Genomic DNA, 23758 nt, shown 5'->3' with positions numbered 1-23758 from the left:
AGAGGATACTCGAATTACCTCTGGGAGGAAGTACTTTGTTAATGAGCTGAACTGCCTTGCTTAGGAGGATGAGTTGTGTTGACATATCAGATATCCTTTTGAGCCAACGTGCCTGAGTGCCTGGTTATTGAGGCCAGACAGCATTTCATGACACAAGTTTCCTGAATTCCATCGCCTGAAAGTATCTGTAGCAAAGCGGGAACTAGATTATTTACACTGTGATAACATCTGCTGAAGAAATGGCTTGAATTTCAAAAAAGAAAAAGCGTTTTATAAATGGGTCACACCTGTGGCAGGAAAGCGAGACAGGTTGGGGTGGAAAAGTGTCTGGACGCAGAAACACTCTGTGTCTAGTCAGAGCTTACTCATTGGACAACAGGAAGTATCAGGAAGCCTCCAGATCCCATGCTGATAATCAGTCACGTCACTCCCTTCCTCAAAAACCCTTAAGTAGCTTTCCATTGCTGTAAAAATAAATTAAAAATAAAAAAACCCTGAACTCAGCATACAAAGCCCCTGCCTGCCCCTCCAAGCCTCATCCCAACCCATTACTCACTGGCTTGCTCTTCTGAAGCCACACTGGCCGTCTTGAATTTCCACTGATTCAGCAAGCTCTTTCCAATGCCAGCTCGTTACCACACGCTGGTTCCTACCTACGATGTTTTCTCCCCACTCAGTTTGACTAAACCGTGGCCCAGCCTCCGGAACTCACCTGTAAGGCCTCTTACTCAAAGTGGCCTTCATTGTACACTCCAACTGAGGTCCTCTTTTATCCATTTTAACTCATTCGCTGGTTTTCCTTCCAAGCACTTACTGTACTGTCCAATCCTGTATTTGTGTGCTTATTTGTTTCTGACTAGACTGTATTTTCTGTGAGGGCAGGGATCGCATCTGTTTTGCTCCTCATTATATCCTTTTTTATCTGAGTAAAATGCTTATAGCAGCAGTGGCTTATTAGTAACTCTTAGAATGAATTAATGAATGAATGAGATATTTGGCAAACAGGACAAAATATACAGTGGGCGCCCTCTTATCCCCAGACATATCAGCCATCTAATCATGGTTCACTTGACCTGGTATCACCATATTTGAGAGACCCCTTTAGGGTCAGTCATCCTGCCCATTGTTAGATGGAAAGTCTAACAGAAGCATCTTGATAGCAGAAATGGATTTTGCAATGTTTCCAATCATTGGAAACCCTGAAGTAAATACTGCAAAGACTGCCCTTTGCTTCAAATGGTTGTGGTTTCTGATGGATCGAAAGTCTCGGGGAACCATATTGTTGTTTAGTCCCCAGTAACCTACATAACCTGGAAGAATGAGGGCAGGTCTCAGTACTTAATTAGAATTGCAAACAAACAGGGGTGCCTGGGTGGCTCAGTCGCTTAAGCGACCGACTTCGGCTCAGGTCATGATCTCACGGTTCGTGAGTTCAAGCCCCGTGCCGGGCTCTGTGCTGACAGCTTGGAGCCTGGACCCTGCTTCAGATTCTGTGTCTCCCTCTCTGTCTCTGCACCTCTCCAGCTCATGCTCACACTCTGTCTCTGTCAAAAATAAATAAACTTAAAAATTAAAAAAAATTTTTTTCAAACAAACAAAAAATGCCAGTTGTTCCCACATCTTATACAGATTGGAGACCTTGTTAAGAGGAGAATGGCCACAACGGAACATGGTCTGAAATCCTTGAATCAAAGTGAGGAACTGGAACAGAAGGATTATTCTTGAAAGACAAAGGAGAAATCTAGTGTTTGCCATTAAGTATTCAAAGAGGTACTGTGTAGAACAGAAGATTTCTCTGTGTTTTGCTGGAGGGCCACACTAGGAGGACATTACAGGGATATGCATTTCAATCACTACAAGGAGGAACTGGTGGTCCCTTTTGGGATTCAGAAGTGAAGGATGATCTGTCTTGAAGCTGAGAGAAGAATTCAAGTAGAGGCTGGTTGACCGTCTGGTAGGAATATTACAAAGAATATTCAGGTATTGATTCCAAGATACTCTCTAAAGGTCTTTCCAGCTCTAGGAGTTGGTAATTCTTATTCTGCTTGGGGTTATTGTTAAAAACCATTTGTTAGTTTGATTTGGCTTTGGATTTATGTAAATTTAGGACTTGGGATTAGAAGGTCAGGCTAATTTTCTAAATTTAGTTAAAAGGGGACTTAGATTGAAATTAGGGGCACCTGGGTGACTCATTTGGTTGTTGTGCAGTCAACTCTTGATTTTGGCTCCATGATCCCAGGGATGTGGGATAGAGCCCCATGTCAGGCTCTGCATGGAGTGTGGAATCTGCTTGGGATTCTCTCTCTCTCTCTCTCTCTCTCTCTCTCTCTCCCCCCCTCCCTCCTTCCCTCTGTCCCCTCCCCTATTCATGCTCACTCTTGCTCTCTCTCTCTCTCTCAAATATTTTTTATTTAAAAATAAATAAATAAATAAAATGAAATTAGATTATTTCCTCAATTTTACATAAACAACTCATACTCAGTACTCTACAAATAAGTCATAACCTAAAAAGCTGTTTCCAAGTGTTGTTTTTATTTGTATTTTTACTGTTAAGTAGTCAATTATGTTCAGTTAAGCAAACACTGATGAATGCCTACTGTGTGTGTTCATCCTACAAATCTTTATTGCATATTGACTCTGGGCCAGACTGTGTTAGACAATGAGAACATAGTCCTTGTCATTAGGAGCTCACGGTCAAGTTCTAACAAGTATGTCAGCAGTAATAATTCCTGCACTAAGCGCTGTGATAGATGTTTGCATATAGCAATATGTGAGTGCAAAGAACATTATAGAAGTCACCCTGTGTGAGAATATGGGATTAAGAAGGCTTCCCACTATAGGTGAATTTCTAGGAACCCAGATGAAAAGAAGGATGAGACTTTTTTTTCTCTTCCATAAGTTTGCAATTAAATTGGTATTTTGTCCAGATGATGCCTAAATGTTCACAAGGTGTTACGTTAGTTCTTTGTGCTAGACTCTCACCTTATTTTCTTAGCTCTGATGGGATCACTACATATTATCTTTCTACCTAGTCTGGGCTCTAGTCCTAGAGCACTCCACAGCTCCCAAGGACTCTAAGTTCCTGACATTTAGGACAAGAAGAGAAAGGAAGAGATTTATTGGTGTGTGCTGTAGTGCACGGGGAAGCATGCATCTTAGTGAAAAAACATTGCAAATATGGGGTCAATATGTGACTACTCTCTTTTCTCCCTTACCCACCCCAGTGCTGCCTCTTGGTTCTGAATTGTGCTACTTTACCTTGTTTCTTAAAGGTACCAAAGGATCTTTAAAAATATATAATCAAGGGTTTTGGAAAGAGCAAGATAAATAAGTTATGTTCATTAGGATGTCTTTATAATTAGCACCTCTTCTGGGAATGAGATCTGCTAGGTTTTATTCCTTTTTCCTCTTCTGAAACTGATCTTCTGACTCAAGTTTTCTTATCATTTTAATGGTGTAAAAATGTTACCCTGACAATATAAAGAGGTGACCTGAGAATTTATTTCCTACAGCTTGGGTAATTGAGAAATGTAATTCTCAAGCAGGAAGCATGAATGTTACTCTCTTTGTGATCCTTGAGAAACACTTATCTTCCATTTGCTCTACTGAGAAACCAAACGAGCAGTACGAAAAACCCTTCTCCTTAGGTTCAGAGAGAGTCTCATTCATTCAATTGGAGAAGGGAAACAGTTCCTAAATGCGCAGCTAGGTCATTCAAGAATGTACTCTTTGTGTTTGTGTAGTGGTGAACTTCTTGGTACAGAATAATAAGGACCTCAAGTCCATCTCCGCAGAGCACTTAAACTTAGAACTCAATGGGTAGCAATTAGGAGAAATTTAAAGCATACCTGGGAGGCTCCAAAAGTAAATATTTCTCTGGGCAGATGTGTTATAGCTGAATTAACTGGGTGTTTGTGCAACAGCAATGAATCGGAGAGATAACAGTCTTTATTGCCTGTAGATGTAGTGATTTCAAAATACAAGTGGTGTTAAATGTTCCCAGTAGAGGTTCAAGCAGTTTGCTGAGCAAACCATTGCCAATGCCAGGTTATAATCATACTGCCTTGGGTTATTTGTCCAATTCTAAGTAATGAGGTTCCCATCACCCTCCATTTGAGGTGTGTTTATCTTACAAGAACTTGGGTCAAGTTGAACTTAATTTTCACTTGACCGTTCTCCACTAAGAACCCATTCTTAGAGGAGTAAAACAAGATTCATTTCCCTCATATTATTCCTTGTTTAAAGTTTTTGCAGGAGAAAAACAAATGATCTCCCCCTTTAGGTTGATTGGGTAATTTGGGGTCATGCCTTCAGCCTCTTACTGATGAGAAAGCTATAAGCAGGGTGCTGCTGTCTGGATGCTCTGATCTTTTCTGCTTTCATCCGGAGACCACTTGATGGGAGCAGCCTTTTGTGAGATCCCTTTCAGGGTATAGTAACGGGAGAGGGGGGCAATGAGTGTAGAGATTGAGGCTACAGGGGCCAGAGAAAAGAAATAGGGAATGCCTGTAAAGCAGTGAGCAGCAAATGTATGTACTGGTTTCCAAGAACTGCTACCTTTGCCCTAACACAATGCATTTCAGCAAGATAAAGGCTGTACTGTAACTGGAAGTGGTTTAGTTGTGGTCCGACCGAGGCCAGGATAAGGCAGGTATTCACATGGGCTCATCACTGACTATGCTCCAACCCTCATGCTATGTATGGTCGTGATTGATATTTCTAATAATCCTGTAAGGTTGATATTATAGGAACAGATGAGGAAACACAGTGTGTCCAATGTCACATGGAAAGTAAGTAACAGACCTTGGGCTGGAATCGTCTCTCTGATTCTGGTCATCTTAGTGTAGATATGGCTGAGGTCAACATGATTGCCATGAGGGCATTTCACACTCTGGCACATAAAATAGCAGGCATTATACCCAAAGGGTCACGCATGAAAAATTCCTGATGGTGATGATCCCTGGTGCATAGCCTGGAAGCATTCACTGCATTTTTGTGGAGTGAATCAGTGAATGGGATGAAATTTAAACCAGGTTTTGAAATGGGGAAGGCTAGAAGTATGTGTTAATCAAATCATGACTATTTCACAGATTGTGAAAAGGTTGGAGAGTTTATCATTCCATATCCTTTTTTATTTATATCTCTATACTGAGACCTGAAGTATACGAGACTCTAATCACTATCCTATTCTTGTTAAAGTACTACTTTTTATTTGAAGTAGCTCTTTGAAAGTTGTCTTACTTGGATCCTCCCATTTTTATTACTTCTCTCAACTGGTATCTGTGAAAGCACTGTGCCCAGGCACAGTACACAGGAAAGTCAGGGCTAGTAAAAGGCTGAGCTCTGATCACAAAAGACCCTGAACATCAGATTGAACTGGGGTTTTACTCAGTAGGCTACTAAGTAATGGTGGTAGGACAGTCATGGATGATGATAAATGGATGAGCTGTGTGGTTAGATAGCTATGATTATACTGTTACAGATGCAGACATTGAGTCACATAGTGGTTGTATGACTTACATGAGAGTGTAGAGTATTGACGGGGCAAACTGAGAGCCTTGTTCTCTGCACTCTGGAGCTTTCTCCACCGCCTTCAGCTGCCATCTTTCTTACCAAATGCCACAAACACCTTACCGCAAAACAAGGATAGGGCAAAAGAAAAGAGATACTTGGAAACTTCTGCCTATTGAGTTGCTGCAAAAGACCCTCGTTTATCCAGGTGGAAGAATACAACTCAGTAAAAGGGGTATGGAAGCAAGAGATGCTTGCCCTGAGGAACAGAGAGCTGTTCTAATGATCTCATGTGCAAGAGGTTGAAATGAACTCTGAGATTTGAATTCCATCCTTTAACTCTAATAAGATCAGATTTCTTACCCTTCACAGTAACCTCTTTGGTGTGATGGTAGAAGTTACACCCATCTCCCTCAAATTTCCTGCCCAGCAGGGTGCTGACCTCCATGCACTGCTATGCAACCAAACTTCTAACTGACATTCTCTGTCCTGGTTCCTGGGTTTTTGAAAGAGAATAGAAAATTCTTAGGTTTTCCTGAACTTCCATACATCCCAAGCTCTCTATTTTCGAACTAACAAGTTCATTGCTTAGCAGTTACAGGTAATTAGGTAAAATTCTAAAAGTGAAATATATTTAATAGCGACATGAGAGAATACTTTGGTAGGTGCCTTTGTCCACATCTCATTTCATATTCACAGTGGTCCCATGACACAGATAGGAGCATTCCCTTTTTTTGGGCAAAGAAACTGAAGTTCAAGGTGACTTGAGTCACCTGCTCAAGATCATTTAGCTGGAAACTAGGAAGGCTTGGAAACAAACCTGGATATTTCTGGACTTCTGTCCACTGTCCTTCAGACTAGTTCCCAGATGGAAGGCTTCTTTTAGTCATAGACTCAAAACCAATACTTAAAACATTTACTATGAAAATTATAAAAGAACAAACAGCATGCAAGGACAAGAGGACTTCAGCAATGTATTTTGCACCAAGTCATTCCTTCTTCCATTCAACAGTCATTTATTGAGGACCTACTATGTGCCAGGCACTTTTCGAGGAACAGCAGGTATGGCAGGGCATAAGACAGGGGCTCCTATTTTTTGTAAGACTGGCCTTCCAACAGAAGGAGATAGACAATAGATAAGTGAACAGGGGTGCAAACAGAATAAATTCAGACAGATACTGTCAGAAGAAAATAAAACCAGAGGGGAGAGATTTTTGTCAGGGTGACCAGAGAAGAGAAGTTTTCTCTTGCTGAAGAAGGGATATTTGAACTGAGGTCCATGTGATTGATAAAGAAGATATCAGCCATGCAGACATGGGCGTTGGGTACATGGAGAAGGACGCTGCTAAGGAAAGGCCAAGGTTAAAGGCCTAAAGCAGGAATAAGCTTTCCATGCTCAAGGAACAGAAGAAATTGCAGAGTAGCTGGAACCTGGTGATAAATATCAATACTTTGGTGCATTGAGTTGAATTTGTTAAGTATGAAGACTTTATTTTCAAAAGAGTAGCAAGAGGGGAGCTGATGGAGGACCTAACCTAAGGAGAGAAAAACTCGGAGAAGAACTAGAAATCCAAATGGTGAAGGTCTTGGCAGAGTTTTTAGGAGAAGCACGACATTTGGATTCCTTTAGGATCTCCTTCGATTGATAGGGGCTGAGGGCGGGGTGGGGAGGCATTGACATTTAATTGGTTTGATCCTACAACAGCAGTTCAGTGGCTTAGGACAAAAACACTGTCCACACATCAAAGTTGCATTTTTCTGAAGCACTATTTTAGTGGAAAGGTTGGATGTGGCCCCAGACCCACTGGGAACTAAAAAGCAAGTGTAGACTCTGTATCTGTAGATACTTTTCCAGTAAGTGAAATAATGAATGGGAGGTAGAATAAAATATGGAGATGAGAAAAACATTCTGTGCTTTTTCAAATATTTTTGTTAAATGACCAAGTAATTTTTAAAATTTTTAAAAAATTTTTAATGTTTATTTATTCTTGAAAGACAGAGAGAGAGCATGAGCAGGGGAGGGTCAGAGAGAGAGGGAGACGCCGAATCCAAAGCAGGCTCCAGGCTCAGAGCTGTCAGCACAGAGCCCAATGTGGGGCTCGAACTCACGAACCACAATATCATGACCTAAGCCAAAGTCAAACGCTCAACCAACTGAGCCACCCAGGCACCCCAATGACGGAGTAATTTTAAATGAAATGGCAGAAGATCAAATCAAATAGGAAGAGGAGTCTCGTATCCTCATAGTTAAGGATAAGGATTCTGGAATCAGATAGCTTCAAGTTTCAAATCTTTCTCACTAACTGTGTAGCCTCTAGCAGGTTTTCTTGGTTTTGCTAAGACTCAATCTCTTCCATCTGAAAAACGGGGGTGGTAACAGTGTTGAGCAATTTAGTAATGGACATTTAGAATTGTATTATAAGTATTGCCTATAAAGTGTTAAACGTATCCTGATCACATAGAGAGTAATCAGACAATGCTATCAGTTGTTAGCTAGATCAGGGAGAAGCTGACAGGAGTTTTTAGAAATATGTGATTATGTGAGGAAGACAAAAAGAAGCCATAAAGCAGTTTCAAATGTTTTTGACCAGTTATTACCTCGTCAGAGCTAAGCATTATGGAATCTGGTAAGTCGCTGCCTCTCTCTGCACCTTAGTTTCCCCATCTACCAGCCAAAGCAGATGCTAGGGCAAGAGAGCAAACGCTCTCACATGCATCCTGCCTTAACAATCTGTTTGATAAGTTAGTCCCATAGACCTGGCACTCGGGTGTCATCTAAAGCTAGGGTGACCAGTCCTCCTGGTTTGCCCAACACTGAGGATTTTTGTGGAATGTAGAACTCGAATTTTTAAGGCTAAAATGGGACAATCTCTGGCAAACTGGGATGGTTGTTCCCTGTAAAAAAGAGTATTGCTTCCAAGAGGAAGCAAAGGGAGTGGTGAGGAAAGACTCTATTTCAGTGGTGCATGACTGGCATTCTCCTAGCATCCCCTACCCATTTCTTTGTTAGACTCAGGTACTGGCTTATAATGTGGTCTTGGCCTCTTTATTGTGAGCCTTACAGGGAAGGAGAGGAGACTTTTGCCATTGGCATCTACAGTGCTGTTTCGTGACATGTAAAAATATAAAACACTTCCATGTTAACAGTTAAGAGAACACCTTGCAGTGCTGACTGAGTGACCACAAGGTATTACTTTCCTTCTGTTCCCAATCATAAGTAACATAAAATTCCAGAGTTTCCCCTAAGGCTTCTTGAAGTAACTCTGAGACATAACTAGGGTCCCTCTTGCCTGTATGTTTTCCCTGTCCCACCAGAATATGGTGAAAGGCTCGCCTATCTTTGTCCACCTGACAAACTTCTCATTCCAACCCAAGAGACCCCATCCTAGGAGGCCTCTCCCTGTACCTCCCAGGTTGAGTTCAAGGCAGACCCCTCTGTGTCCATGTTACCTTTTCTCATAATTCTACCTGAGCCTTCAGTGCCTTGGCTATAATTATGTATTTGCTGCCTGCTCCCCACGACTCCCAGCCTTCTCTGAACGTGGGTGCCCTGGTGCAAACTCAGCAGTGGGACTAGACTATACGTGCTTCGTGTTATGTTACAAACCCAGAGCCCAGAATGGCTATTGAGACTGTGGAATGCATCCTGCGCTCTTCCCCATCCACCACTTTGGTTTGTTAATGCAAAGCCTTCTAACAATTTTCTTTTCCATGGGAAAAATGAAACCCATTAATATAATTTCAAACCTTAGTCTCTCCAGCTTGCGCCCCAGGTTTCCAGGTTTTCTAGTGCCAGGGCACCAATGTGGCTCAAAAGAATTCAAATTGCAGCAAAATTAAATAATCTTGTTGAATGGATGCTAAACCAGGCGCCAGTTCCGTGACATGTAGCATCGAAATGTACAAGTAGTAATTATCCACTAATTACAACCACAGTAGAATTGAGCTCATTTTCACTGAGAAAGGACTGACACGGTGTTGTGAATGGTTTAAAAATCCAATCTCAGACTCTGTCTGCACAACCATTTGTTCAAAAGATACTGAATTTCTCCGAGTACCAACAAAGAAGATGACATTTTCTTTTCATCTGGGTGGCATGTTTATTTGGCTAGTTGGTCTTTAAATGGGTCCCTCTTGTATACCCACCCATTACAAGCTGTTAGCCCCAAAGGGGGAAGATGTAGAAGAAACATTTGCAACTGTGCTTCTGGCCCCTCTGCTGACTTCATGGGAACAGATGGCAATCAACTTTGGCATGACAAGGAAAGGAGGAAGGAAAGAGAGACAGAGGAGCCTGAACCTAAGTGCCCAGCAGACCCACCAGCAGCGACAGCCCTTAATTTTCAGTTTGCCAGGTCAGGTGCCCCATTTCAGGTCAGCCATCTCTGTTCTCATCCCTGAAATAGGAGGAAAACCTCAATAAGCTTTTGCCCCCTGTACTAAGGAACCTGTAAAAGGAAACCAAGCAAATAATTATGGGATATGCTGGTGAAGGACACAAAATTAGGAGTCACACACAGCTAGCCACTTAGTAATGGAGCTCTCAATAAATGACATATATTTATGTTGGCTTTCTGGATAAATATGGAATAAACAAGCTCTAGGGACAGATTCTGTGGCAGTCTTCAAGACCTCCCACCTCCCCCACCTCCCCTCCCCAACCTGCATCCCCCAAGCCATCATTTGCTGCCCTTTGATTTTTCCCCAACCTTACTCCTTCAATGATTCTCTCTTTCTTCTTTTCATTTACTGAACAAGGAGCTAAAATTGCCACCCAAGTCACCCTTTGGATAAGACAGGGCTGAGGTAGCCTCTTAGCACACTCCTTACTAGATTAATGGTTGCATTCTCAAAGAATTAATTCATCAGATTCTAGCCAGGAGTGTGATCCTACAAGAACCTTTGACTTGTCCTCCATTTTGATATTCACTATGGACCTAGAGAAGTCAGGGGCTGGCTGCTTTTTGCAACCTACCCCTCTCTGTTTCTCCCTCCCTCCCCCCCCCCCCCACACTTTCAATGTTATTTAGGAAGTGAAACATGGGCTGAGCCCTCTCTGACAGACAGGTTAGCAGCCCTACTTATATGTGACAGGTTCTTGGATACATAATACAATTTAGTTAAACAAAAACTAAGGCAAAAGAGAAATAAAATACATATTAGAAAGAGTCAAGAAAAACTCATTAGCATTGGCAATCTGCCATTTCCCCCCATTAACCTCAATTAACCACACAGACTCCAGACGCTGACATATGATACAAAAAAACATGGCTTTATGAACTTGTAACATTTTATGTTAAAAACCCAAAATAATAATTATCACAGCACGTAATTCCATTTTGAATTTATTTTTAAGGTTTCTCCAAAAGACATGGGAGCTTTTACAAGCTATATAATATAAATGCTGAGTGATCATTCCCATGTATATAGACCGTTACCTGCTTGGGGTGGTGTTACATGTGCATACACTCACCCATTTCCATACACATTTTCAGTAGTATGGTTTATTCATCCAATAGACTAATATTGATTGATCACCATCCATATACCAGGCACTGTGCTAAGCATGGAAGATACAAAGATTAACGTAGGTTCCTATATTCTTTTAATGAACATTAAATGAGTAAACACATAGTTGCCCTGGAAAAGCCACAGTCTACCAAAGGCGACAAACATGTAAACGGAATACAAAGTGATAAAGCTATAATCAATTATTTACAAAGTCCTCTAGAAAAGACCATAAGGAGTATACAAGTCTTCACTGAATAGATATAGCATTTTTCCCAAAGAGTTCTAAAAGATTCTAACCCCTCCTTTATTTCCACTTATATTTATAAAGGAAAAAAAATATTGTACATTGCTCCTAGTGAGAAAAAGACAGTTGCCCACCCCGTTAAGTTTTGCTGTTACAGAGGAAGAAACTGAGGCACACGACATTTTTAAAGACTTGCACAAAGTTGCTGTACTGATGAACAATTACACACAAATTTCAGCATTCTTGTAGGAGTTGGGATTTTTTTTAAGTTTGTTTGTTTCTTTGTTTGTTTATGTGAGAGACAGAGCATGAGCCAGGGAAGGGGCAGAGAGAGAGAGGGACAGAAAGTCTCAAGCACTGAGAGACAGATTCTGTGATGTGCTAACAGCACAGAGCCCAACATAATCTCAGTCTCACCAACTAAGAGATCATGACCTGAGCCAAAACCAAGTCAGGTGCTTAACTGACTGAGCCACCCAGGCGCCCCAATTGCAGGAGGTGGTACTTCTTCCCAAAGCACAGAAAAAAAAATGAAATTCCATTAATTCATATTCTCATTGAGAAGGATTTTACAGCATTTGAAAATGCAGATTCTAGAATATTTCAGGAAACAAGCATTTACTGTTTGCAAATAAACACATAAGGTTAATGCAACTATTAAAGTGTTGCCAAACAAAAGACCTGGTTGGACGGACTCTAATGAACAGTTACATAGGCTATTTGCAATTAGAACATCAAAATGGTGCCTGTTAAAATTAACTTGCTCTGCAAGTGGTTTGTCTCAAGTATATTAAATATTCCCCTGGGACCTTTCCACCCTATTAATTTACCTAGGTAATACAAAGCTAAACTTCAACCAGCCCCAGAATTATTACAAATTTCATATAGGTGGAATGAAAAACAGTGAGGTTTTACAGTGTATTTGTAAATTTAGGACAAAAAGAAAGGATTGAATTACGTGGAAATTAACTGAAAAATGTGTGATATAAAAAAGGAGGGGGTGTGTCAGTCTTCTGATAACATTCAAAGCTCTCCATGACAAGTGATATTTTTCCCGGATTTTTAAAAATTGGATTTCAAAACATTGCTCCTACCCAAGACCTTGTATAAATCACAGAGCAAAGAGGATCTTAAAGAATGCATGCCTACAAAGCACGCGTGTGTTTTCAAGACTTTGCACATCCTCTGAGTAATTTGCACTTGATCCAACCTTCTGATTTTATCTGTCATGTGAAAACAGATGTGGAAACAAATTATTTGCAGTGAAATCATTTCTAAGGGAAGTGCAGTGGTTGTTTTCACACCTCTAGAGTGAGTAAGAATTAAAGAACTTTATGGTGTTTGTTTGAATAACTGGAAGGGAACTTCAACTTCCACGGACTTGGTTATGAAATTTCTAGACGTTGTCAGAGGTGACCAGTCCGAAGATAATAAGGTCTCCCTCTTGAATATAATTATTAATAGCATCCCGGTGCTATGAGGACTTTTAATAAAAATGAGAGATAATTCACTGCTTTTTTATAGAGTTACTTCAGTTTTGTAAACAGCCCGCTAAGTGCAAGGCGCTGTGCCAAGAATTTCATCTGTATTGCTTGCTACCCAGACTGTGATGGAGTTAAACCCCTGTTTCAGAGACCACAAGACTTAGATCAGAGAAGTTGTATGACTTGTCCTTGGTCACACAGCTGAAAAATAGGAGAGCCAGGATTTAAAACCAGATTTACCTTTTCTGTTAATCTGTCATCATGCTCACCTACAGATTTGCTGCTTTAACTTTTTCTCTAGCTTTAGAGTCTTATTCTCCATTTAAGGCTCAATACGAATTCAGCATTCAGTTTCTTCCCTTATCTTTTCCAATCCCACAATTCAGCATTAATCTTTCCTTTTTCAGGGCACCCCGACTTGTCCAGGGTATTAGCTCACACCATGTATCTCGTAGTTATTTGTATATGCGTCTCTCGCCCTCACTGGATGCCATGGGGGCCAACATAAAGGCTATTTGCTGTATCCTCTGGTTTCTTCCCAATGTGCCTTCTGTCCAAACATGCTTTTGTGGTGAAGAAGTGGCCTTACCACAGAGGAAGTGTTTACCTCTGCTACCTGAGGGCCGGACGGAGCTGGGAGAGGTATAATGTGGCACAAGAAGTTGCCAGAACAAAGAAGTCGAAACTGTAGCTGAGATAAACCATTGTATTGAGGGAAGAGACAAGGCATTCATCCAGTATAAATCAGAATAAACCTGGAAGTTATGTGGTTTATCCTTCACTGGGTGGATTCAGAATAGAACTTGTAGAATTCACTTGATGACACACAGGAGACTAGGTGTCGGGGGCCCCATTTTATTGGCCTTTAAGTTCTTTTATATTTTAAAATTGAGTATTTTTCATTGTGGGGAAAACGAGACAATTTAGATAAGCCAAAAAAAAATTAATTACCTTAACCCCATCATCCAGCTATAGCAACTACATATACAGTGATCCTCACCCTTGGCTGAATGTTAGAATTGTCTGGAGCTTTCAAAAATCTCTGTGCTAGACCTCTGCCCATCCTGAATCACTCAGAACCTCTGGATGTGGGACCTTGGCATCTGTGTATCTTCATGCTCCCCGCATGATTCCAAAGCACAGCCGAGTGTGAAAACCGGCAGCAGTCTAGGGCCAGGCTTCTCGAAATGTCACGTCCGTACAAATCACGTAGGTCTGGGAGGAGCCCGCAGCTTTGCACTTTAAGCCAGCTCCTCCGTGGCGCTGATGCTGCTACTCCTTGCCATACTTTGAGTATATATAATATCTTCTTGATAAAATTTAATAACGTGTGGATGAAGGATTTCTGGTAAGTTTTTGAACAAGATACGGAAACTGTAAGCATCAGTTTCTTCCTCTGTCAGGTGATGGGGTAAGTAGTAGACATTTTACAATTTCTGTTTCCCAAATGTTTAGACACCTTTGAGGAGAAATCTCAAGATGGGAAGGAAGCACAGTTAGACCTTTGAACACATACGAGGCCATGGGCATTATTTCTGGAGATAATAAGAGTAACATTATTTGGGCATTTAACATGTGCCAGGAACCAAACTAAGCATTTTAAACCGATCATTTATCTTAATAAACCTCATTTTACCAATGAGGAAGCTGATATTTAGAGAAGCTAATAAGTAACGTGCTGAATACCGTGCAGTTGACTAGGAGTGGGACTGAGATGCAAAGCCGGAGGGTCTGATGCCAAAGCCTGAGCACTGGTTAGAGTCCTGCTCTGCACCATGATGCTTTCCAAACTGGACAATCCCTAAGACCCATCCAGATAGTGTCATTTAGATTTCCAGCCAGTACTTCTTCCTTGTTTTGATCATCTAATATTCAGAATTCTTAAAAAAAAAAAAAACTCTTGGCAGAAAGAGAAAGGGGGAGATGTGCACCATATTGCACATCTGAGCACACACATCAGTGGTATGTTAATGGCACCTAAATATGGCATCATTTTATACAACATCCTTAATATTGGTTCACCATCTGTAGCTTAATTTCTCTGAAGAAATCCAATATGGCATTCAAGGTTTAGCTAAAGCGTCTAGAGACTTCTTCAGGTGCATAAATAACTTCTTCATCTAGGCCAAACCAGAAGGCAGAGCCAGAGGGCTGTGTGAGGTTGGGAGGGAGAGCCATGAGGATTGGTGATGAGGAGAGACACTGAGGGAAGAACAGATGGGACTGGGAAGTATCCAGGTATCCTGGCAAAAAGTAGACTCGCACACAACGCCTCTGGTCCTGTGTGTGTGTACATGTGTGCATGTGCATATGTGGGTGTGCATGGCAGAACCACTTGGTACAAGAGAAAATTAGAGAAGATGCCTTTGGAATATTCTCCACCATACAACATCTTCATTATTCCTCCCTTGTTGGCCACTGTCTTATCCTTCGCCCTGATGACAAGTTGCCTTGACCCAGATCCCCTAATAGACCTTGTCTGTAATGAGCGGTACAGCAAGGGGGCAGGGCTTGCCTGAACCCCAAAACTCTCCCTCTGGGCTGTGGGCAACAATATCTGTCAACTAGGCCTGAGCTAAAGGTGCAAGATGTATGCCCACATCGATACTTTTCCTGCACAAGCTGGATTTTTCCCCTTTGCTACCTGTAGCTGCTACAGTGTCCTGTATCCAAGGAGGAAGTATTTCTGGCAGAAGAATCCTGCCTGCGATTTCCCTGCTGCTCAGGCAGAATTGAGAAATGCCATCCGTTGGCTTACAAAGAAAATGAAACTTACCTGTTAACAGAAAATCAAGAGCTAGGAACCACGTTTGACCCACAGGGCCTTCATACTTGAGATGCATCCTCATTTACACAGTTTAAAAGCTTATGTTGGCATGTCAGAAACCACTATTTATAAAGAAGAGTTCAAGTTGCAGACGAAGGCCCCATCAGTGATTTCCCTGTCAGATTTTCTTAAGAAAATTTAATCGTAGCGCTGTGCGCTCAGTCAAGCAACTCCAAATCTTTACACCTCATGAAACCGCTCTTACTTAAGAAGGTTGTCTGATGGAGCCAGTTTCCAGATTATTTTTTTAACCCCCTCATAGCTGATGTTTGAGCTCTTATCTATTCTTCATTTCTGGTGGTTCTTTTTAAAGGAATACTGTTTAGTCTAAGAACACATATTACCTAGTTGTCTTTTGTTTATGTGTGTGTGTGTTCTATATTTTAGAAGGGGGAAAGGCAGAGGGAGAGAGCAAGAGAATCTTAAGCAGGCTCCAAGCATAGCGCCAAGCCCAGTGTAGGTCTCAGTCCTATGACCGTGAGATCATGACCTGAGTGGAAATCAAGAGTCAACCATTCAACTGACTGAGCCCCCTAGGCGCCCCCTAGTTATCTTTTTAAAACAAACTTAATAGCTGTCTTCACTCCAACTTTAATTTTTCCCATAAAAATTTTTGTGTTTGAATTTGCACTTGCCCTGAAATTTGCACTTATTGTGTGTGCATTTCATTCTCTCCAAATTCAGTGCATGGCCTTATGTCCATGTGTAAATACTGCAGGCCACATTTTAAGGCTTCCTGATAAGCTGAATTGAAAAGTAGAAATGAAACAGAAGTTTTAGATTTTGGAATCTTATGGAAAAGACAATACATGTGTGGATAACTAAAAGGTGTTTTTTTTTTTCACTTGAAAACATACACTCATAGTTAACTGTATTTTTATTTTCCTCCCTTTGAGAGATATGTGGATGCTTCAGTGCTGATTTTGGGCAGTGAACAAAAACCATCAACAAAACAAAAAGACAATCTATTGAATGAGAGAAGATATTTGCAAATGCTGTATCCAATAAGGGGATCATTTTCTAAAGATGTAAAGACTTTGTGGATAAATAAAAATCAGAATCTTGCCTGGCTGACTTGTCCATGTCCTGTTCAGCTGGGCTCAGGCCCACCGAGAAGAAAGTGGGGTCAATGCAAGATCAGAAAATGATCTCCTTTTAGTATTTTTGTGTTACAGAGTCCTCATGCTGAAAACAGACTTAGGACATTCCCAGATGAGGAGAACGGGACCTAGAGAAAATATGTGATTGCCAGGAATTTCATATCCAGTAACTGACAGAGCTGAGACTAGGGCCCAGATTCCCTGGTCCCCAGGCAGGTAGCTTTGCCACCACTGCACAGACTCATCTGCTGTGGAGCCAGTGAGAAATCTTCAGAGTTAGCATCACTGGGTGGGGAATGATGGCTCAGTCATTGACGACCTTGCTCAAATTATTTAACTCCATTTCCTTCTAAGTGAAGTCAGAATAGTTCTTGTTTCTTGTAACTGTGAGATTAAATGAGAGCATGTATATGAAGTATTTAGTACAGTGGCTGGCACATAGTACTCAACAAATGTGGGATACTGTGATACTATTATTTGTCTATCTCTCTCCATAAACTCGATAGAAGCCAGGATGTGGGAAGACCATGGAAATGGCCACAAAGCCCCTGTGTATAATACTGAAGATTAAAAATCTTTAATCAGCAGCTAAAAAATAAAAAACTAAAAGGCTTTCAGGAATTGTTCTCTAAATACCTTCAACTGTCAGTATGAAAGAGGGTTCCAAATATTGGGAAAACATTGAAATTATTCAAAGAATGAAATAGAGCGTTCAGGTAATTTTAACTCCCTTGATTGGGGACCATTATGTCCCTTCTGTATAAAACACTATTGAGAGTTCTAGATGCATTCAAACAACTTTTGCTTGGTACCTACAATGTGCTAGCTTCTATGTTAAATACCAAGAACACAAGGCAAATAAAATCTGTTTTTAACCCCTTTACTTGTATTGTGTTAGGAAAAATGCCCTAACGAATGGAGCTCGGTAGTATTGGGTGCTGTGATAGTAGTATTTCTATGTTGAACAACTGTGATCAGCACTAATCTAGGTTCCTGAGCTCACCTGGTGAACTACCCAAAATCTCTGCCTTCTTGCAACTGTGGTCTAGAGGGGGATCCTGACCACAGATGGGTTACACAAAACACAGTAGAGGAAAAATCAGACAAGGCTTCACCAAGAAGGCGATGTGCCAACTGTCTGGAAGGATGGCGAGGGGTTTACCAGATAGCCGGGGATAGACACAGGGAAACGGAAAGCAGAGGAAGTACAGATGAAAAAGACAGACTAGGCACTAATTGTGGCTCACAGGGCTGATCATTCTAGTTGTATTTTTAATACGAACCTCAGCTTCCAACAGTCCTGGAAAATTATGCTGAAGCAGCTAAGACCTGCACTGCTTCAAGTAGCACTTAAAGAAAATGTGAATGTCACGGCAATAGATTGCACAGCTGTGACCCAGGACACCCACAGGGAGAGAAAGCCGGGGAAAGATGTCATCGTACAAGTATCACTCCTCTGACCATAACTACTTAGAACACTGTTAGTTCTCTTTGGAACAGGCAGCGACATTTTTGTGCTCAGGCTGTTTCTCAGAGAGCTTGTGAGAGTCTCCTGTCTCCACAACAAAAAATCAGAACCAGTCATTTTTAAAGTAATTGCATGGTTGCAGCCATATGCTCTCCCCGCTCTTTGGTGAGTCTCATTCATTTAGGACTGGCGTAATTCCCCTCCTAAATTGGAGGTTTGCATATGTAATTATATCAAATGATGTGTTTGTTTATATCTCCAAACCACATTCAAAAGCTCGCCTATGATTTATCTTTGAAATTCAATTTCTTCATGTCAGTCCCCAATTTACTGTGCCCAATGGGTCTATAGTTACATGTGTGATGTACACGCCTCTCTCCTGCAGAGATTACACAATGGGGTTGCCTTCCACGGTGATGAATCAGAAGAGCTGAAGAGAGGGGGTGCTCTGTTCTATTTTAAGGCCCAGCTACGTTCAACTACAACCGTTGACCATTTTGATGAATTCCTCTGGACTGTGAGGATGGCTCAGTGCAGTCCTTCCTGACTATGAGAAACAGTGCTGCTAAGGACCATGGCTCATCCAAATGTGTACCTTTTAAGAGAAGAGAGATTTTGCCACTTCTTGCTGTAGGTGGTCCTGTCTTGATAACAGGGATTATTTCTCAGTACAAGTAACTACCAGTTGTGGCTTTGACCTAAAAGTGTTCTATTCATTATTTTTATGTTCCTGACTCCCCAGGGCCAAACCTGATTGCTTCATTCATTCCAGCCCCTCTTCATGCCTGATTCCTAAAGTAACTTATCCATCCATTCCTTCATTTTTAAGTGTCTGTCTTCTCCAAACATGAGAGGCTTGTTAAACTCTAAAAGGCAGAGCTTATGATTTTTAAACAGCTTTACTGACATGTAATTTACATGCAATGACATTTACCCATTTAAAGTATACAAGTCAGTGGTTTTGAGAATACTTTGGGAACTGTGCAACCATCACCGTGACCTGTCATGGTAGAGCATTTTCCTAACCCCCAGAAGAAACCTTGTACACTCTAACCGTGTTCCCTGTCCCCCACCCCACCTCATCGGATTTCCTACTGATTTTCACTTTTGACTTAGATTTTCTTTTACCTGCCTCTTACCTTATATTTGTGAGAATAGAGATGAGATAATGGAAACACAGAGCACTAAAGCCTACAGAGGTTTGCCTGCCTTTCTTCCAGGAACAGAAGCTGCTTGGCTGTCTCAGAGCTCCAGGTTTACTGTTGTGTATACTTTAGACTTTTCAGGAAGCCCATCTCCTTCTCTGTCAGCTGATAAATAGGTGAAAAACACATCCTCCGGCTGGCAGGCAGATGACAGGAGAGTCACACTGCTCTCTCAGTTCCACATATGCATTGTGCAAATAAGTGGCTTTCCTTAAAAAAAAAAAATCACCCTAAGAATAATCAGGAGAGGAAGCTGACCTCTTCCCCGTGCATAGCACATCACAACGGGCTGTGGCTGAAATGACACAAGTGTCCTCAGGGGAACAGAGGGCAAAGGGCTCCTGGTCTTTTGTGCCTGGAAGAGCAGCAGGCAACCAGCACTGCCAAGGCTGACAGCCCTTTCATCCATTTATAGCCTCCATATAACAAGTGTTTCTCATTCCCATTGTGACCTCTAACAGAGGATGCCCCCTGAGGAGGTAGTGAGGTTCCTGAAAGCCTCCTTTCCCTTTCCGAGAAGACACTTACTTCTCACTTGGAAAGAGCCTTCGTGACATATGACCTTGTCAGATAGGATGGTCTGAAAATGAAGGCATCACATTTGTGTGTTAGACCCCCACTGGTCTGACCACATCGACCCTTAGTCAATACAAATCAGAGAGCTGTGCCCCCTTTATTCCTCCTTTATCACCTCACCCACCAGTGCACTCTCACACCATCTCCGCCTCCCTCTGGTTCACCCCTTACCCCCTGCACACACTGATTCAGGTGCTAAAGCATTTCAGTATATTTCATTTTTGGATGTGGCTTGGCAGAAAAATTAATGTCAGTAAAAATTCATAGTGAGATTCAACAAAGGATAGTGAAATTGTGTAGAGCCATCTTTTAGAATTAGAGAATCATCTCAGGCATCATCCCAAGAGATGTGGAGACAGTAAAGGAGGGATAGAGTGGGGCACAGAATCTGAGTTTTTTAATTTCTCAGGAGGTTCTGATAGGCAGCTAGGGAAGAGAAGTTACTGATTCTCCCATTTAAAACTTTTGATATCAGTCTTCTCTCCATAATCTTGGACACTAGCTCATCTTTGTATCCCAAGAGTGCCCAGCACTGTGTCATTCACATGGAGGCACTCAGTAAGTGGTTTCCAATGAATACTAAAGGCCTACACCCCCAGTCCACCTACAAATACTCTCCCTACACACAAAACAATACCTTCCTGGGGCACCTGGGTGGCTCAGCTGGTTGAGCATCCAACTTTGGCTCAAGTCATGATCTCACAGTTCGTGGGTTCAAGCCCCATGTTGGGCTCTGTGCTGACAGCTCAGAGCCTGGAGGCTGCTTCGGATTCTGTGTCTCCCTCTTTCTCTGCCCTCCACTGCTTGCACTCTGTCTCCTTCTGTCTCTCTCTCCCTCTCTCAAAATAAAACATTAAAAAATTAAAAAAACAAAACAAAACAATTCCTTCCTAAACAAACACATTCTGTGTCAGCAGCAAAACTGAAGATTAGTATATAAGTAATCTCTTCCACAGCAACTTTTGTTAACTGAGCATTAATGAAATTCCTATTCTTTGTTTTAGATCAGGGGTAGGTGGGCACCAGGGCTTCAGAATAAAAAGGGAGACCCTTCTCATGAAGGAACTCTGTCCACTTGTCTAGTGGGAAACACACACGCATGCACACACACACACACACAGGTGAGCAATGGATTATAGCATGGAACAAAGAACAATGATGGAGGAACATACTGGTTGTGTTGGGACATAGCAAATGGGCACCTAACCCTGGAAGACAGGTCATCTCTCTAACATCTGAGCTAAATTGGAAAAAACTAGAGGTGAAGCAGTGGGGTGGGACATGCTCTAGAAAGAATTTATGGAAAGCCCGCTCATCAGGGCCGTGCAAACACAGGTTTCCCTCCCATGAGGAGTGTGGACAGATGAGAGTAAAGGGGAATGGGGCCATTTTGTAAAGAGCCATGCCACCCCCAATGGGATTTTATTAGGAGGGTCCTTTAGCCTCCTGTGACCTCTCCTTAGCTTTCTCTAAAATCCACATGCTCCCACCACCACATGTGTTAGAACAAAAGCTGGTGATTACAGCTTTATAGTGGAGGCTGAAGTCTAGGATTGTGATGCCTCCTGCTTTGGTTTTCTTCTTCAATATTACTTTGGCTATTTGGGGTCTTTTATGGTTCCATACAAATTTTAGGATTGTTTGTTCTAGCTTTGAGAAGAATGCCAGTGCAATTTTGATTGGGATTGCATTGAATGTGTAGATTGCTTTGGGTAGTATTGACATTTTGACAATATTTATTCTTCCAATCCATAAGCATGGAATGCTTTTCCATTTCTTTCTGTCTTCTTCAGTTTCCTTCATAAGCTTTCTATAATTGTCAGCATACAGATCTTTTACATCTTTGGTTAGGTTTATTCCTAGGTATTCTGTGGTTCTGGGTGCAATTGTAAATGGGATCAGTTTCTTTATTTCTCTTTCTGTTGCTTCATTTTTGATGTATAAAAATGCAACCGATGTCTCTACATTGATTTTGTACCCTGTGACTTTGATGTGGTGTATATATACAATGGAATACTACTTGGCAATGAGAAAGAATGAAATCTTTCCATTTGCAGCAATGTGGATGGAACTGGAGGGTATTATGCTAAGTGAAATAAGTTAGTCAGAGAAAGACAGATACCATATGTTTTCACTCATATGTGGGTCTTGAGAAACTTAACAGAAGACCATGGGGGAAAGGTAGGGGGGAAAAGTTACAAATAGAGAGGGAGGGAGGTAAACCATAAGAGACTCTTAAATACAGAGAACAAACTGAGGCTTGATGGCGAGGGGGGAAGAGAGGGGGAAATGGGTGATGGGCATTGAGGAGGGCACTTGTTGGGATGAGCACTGGGTATTGTATGGAAGCCAATTTGACAATAAATTATATAAAAATAAATAAATAAAAGTAATAGTAGCAAGGTTAAAAAAAAAAAAGCTGGAGGTCATGAGCTCCTCAGCAGATCTTGGCAAAATGTCTTTTCCATACTTCACGTACCTCACCAGTGTTGGGAGTGACCTTTTCACATGATTTTCTCTGCTCTTTTCTGTCCATTGGCTTAGGTCATGAAGCCAGCCCAATTCATAGTCTCTTGTCTTCAGGGACAGTGTAGAGTCAAGAAATGGAATATAAATTTGACCTCCTAATTGCCATTTGACAATAATAATAATAAAACCTGCAAAAGACAAATTGATGCAATAAGCTGGGCAGCCTTGAAGATTCTGTCTTCTCATTGCCTTTTCTTTGTCTTTATACTCAAAGGGCTGATTCATTTATGGGAAACTCCATTCGAAGGAAAGATACAGAGATATTTCCCATGTGGATCTTATTTTGTGTAAAGATTTAAACACATAAAACACAATGATAAAATTACGGTGTGAGGTCTTCCATATATGAGTTATTAAATTTGAAATAGCTATGTGTACAAGGAGCTATTACGGAAGTAACCTTCTTTGTCAAGTGTAACAAAAAATTATATAAGCATAAAAACGTTAAATAAGAAAGTGCTGTTTCACAGACTGATTCTAATCAGCATCAACAACCTATTAATGTTCAAGAACTCTGAAATCTTTAATGAGGTTCTTACTGTAGAATTTCAGTCATATGCAAATGAATCATTGAAATTCCTCATTATCGGAAAAACAATGGTTCTTTCGTGAGTTTTTACATCTCCAGAGTGATGACAGTACCTCACTGAGGTAAGCAGAGCCAGAACAAATTTTGCAGGTTTTCTTTGTGAATTTTATTTTGTTTTAAGAATAATTTGGAAACATCTCGATTGTCACTGGGGATTGGAGAGTTACTGTTCCCCATCATTTTTGCTTTTCCTTTAACTGAATTTGCTTCCCGTGCTCAGTAAGCTACTTGCCCCAGATATTTAAAAGTCAAATATTCTCATTTCTACGCAGGTCTGATTACAACAACTTCAAGGAAATTGGATCGAGAACAGCAGGCAGAACATTTTCTGGAGGTAAGTGCGTAGAGGGAACTGGCATTCATTAAAACTGACTTTCACTAAACTTCTTTAACCTTCAACATAAACTAGAACTTTAATACATTTGAACAGTGGATTCCAAAATGAAGAGGTCTCTGTTGGGCTGATTGGTTTTGAATGTGGAGATTTGGGGTGCATCCCTCTGAACGCACTCATGAGTGCCAAGCAGGGGTGGCAGACTGGCCTTCTCCTAACTCTGAAAACAAGCAGATGCACCAACATCTTTGCCTTGACTTCAGCCCCTTTGTCAGCCATCAGAAAGGAAAGTTCAGGAGCAAAGCCCCGTGAGCCTCCGGGGCCTCGGATGCGAAGAGAGAAAGAGCAAAAGTGCTGTGATCAGAGTGAAGTACATCATT

At 41.4% G+C, this 23758-nt stretch overlaps 1 protein-coding gene across 3 annotated transcripts in view; it reads left to right on the top strand.

The window, feature by feature from the left end:
* The window catches only part of FAT3 (FAT atypical cadherin 3), a 523627-nt gene that overhangs the window by 311057 nt on the left and 188812 nt on the right, over positions 1–23758 (top strand). For all 3 annotated transcript variants that reach the window (XM_047823754.1, XM_047823753.1, XM_047823752.1), the window contains exon 3: positions 23317–23378. In XM_047823754.1, coding sequence (XP_047679710.1) covers positions 23317–23378 — 62 coding nt within the window. The remainder of the gene's footprint in view (positions 1–23316; positions 23379–23758) is intronic.

This window comes from Prionailurus viverrinus, chromosome D1, assembly GCF_022837055.1.
Source record: "Prionailurus viverrinus isolate Anna chromosome D1, UM_Priviv_1.0, whole genome shotgun sequence".
NCBI classification, from domain to species: domain Eukaryota; kingdom Metazoa; phylum Chordata; class Mammalia; order Carnivora; family Felidae; genus Prionailurus; species Prionailurus viverrinus.
Note: the sequence above shows the minus strand (reverse complement) of the source record. Positions and strands in the feature narration are given on the sequence as shown.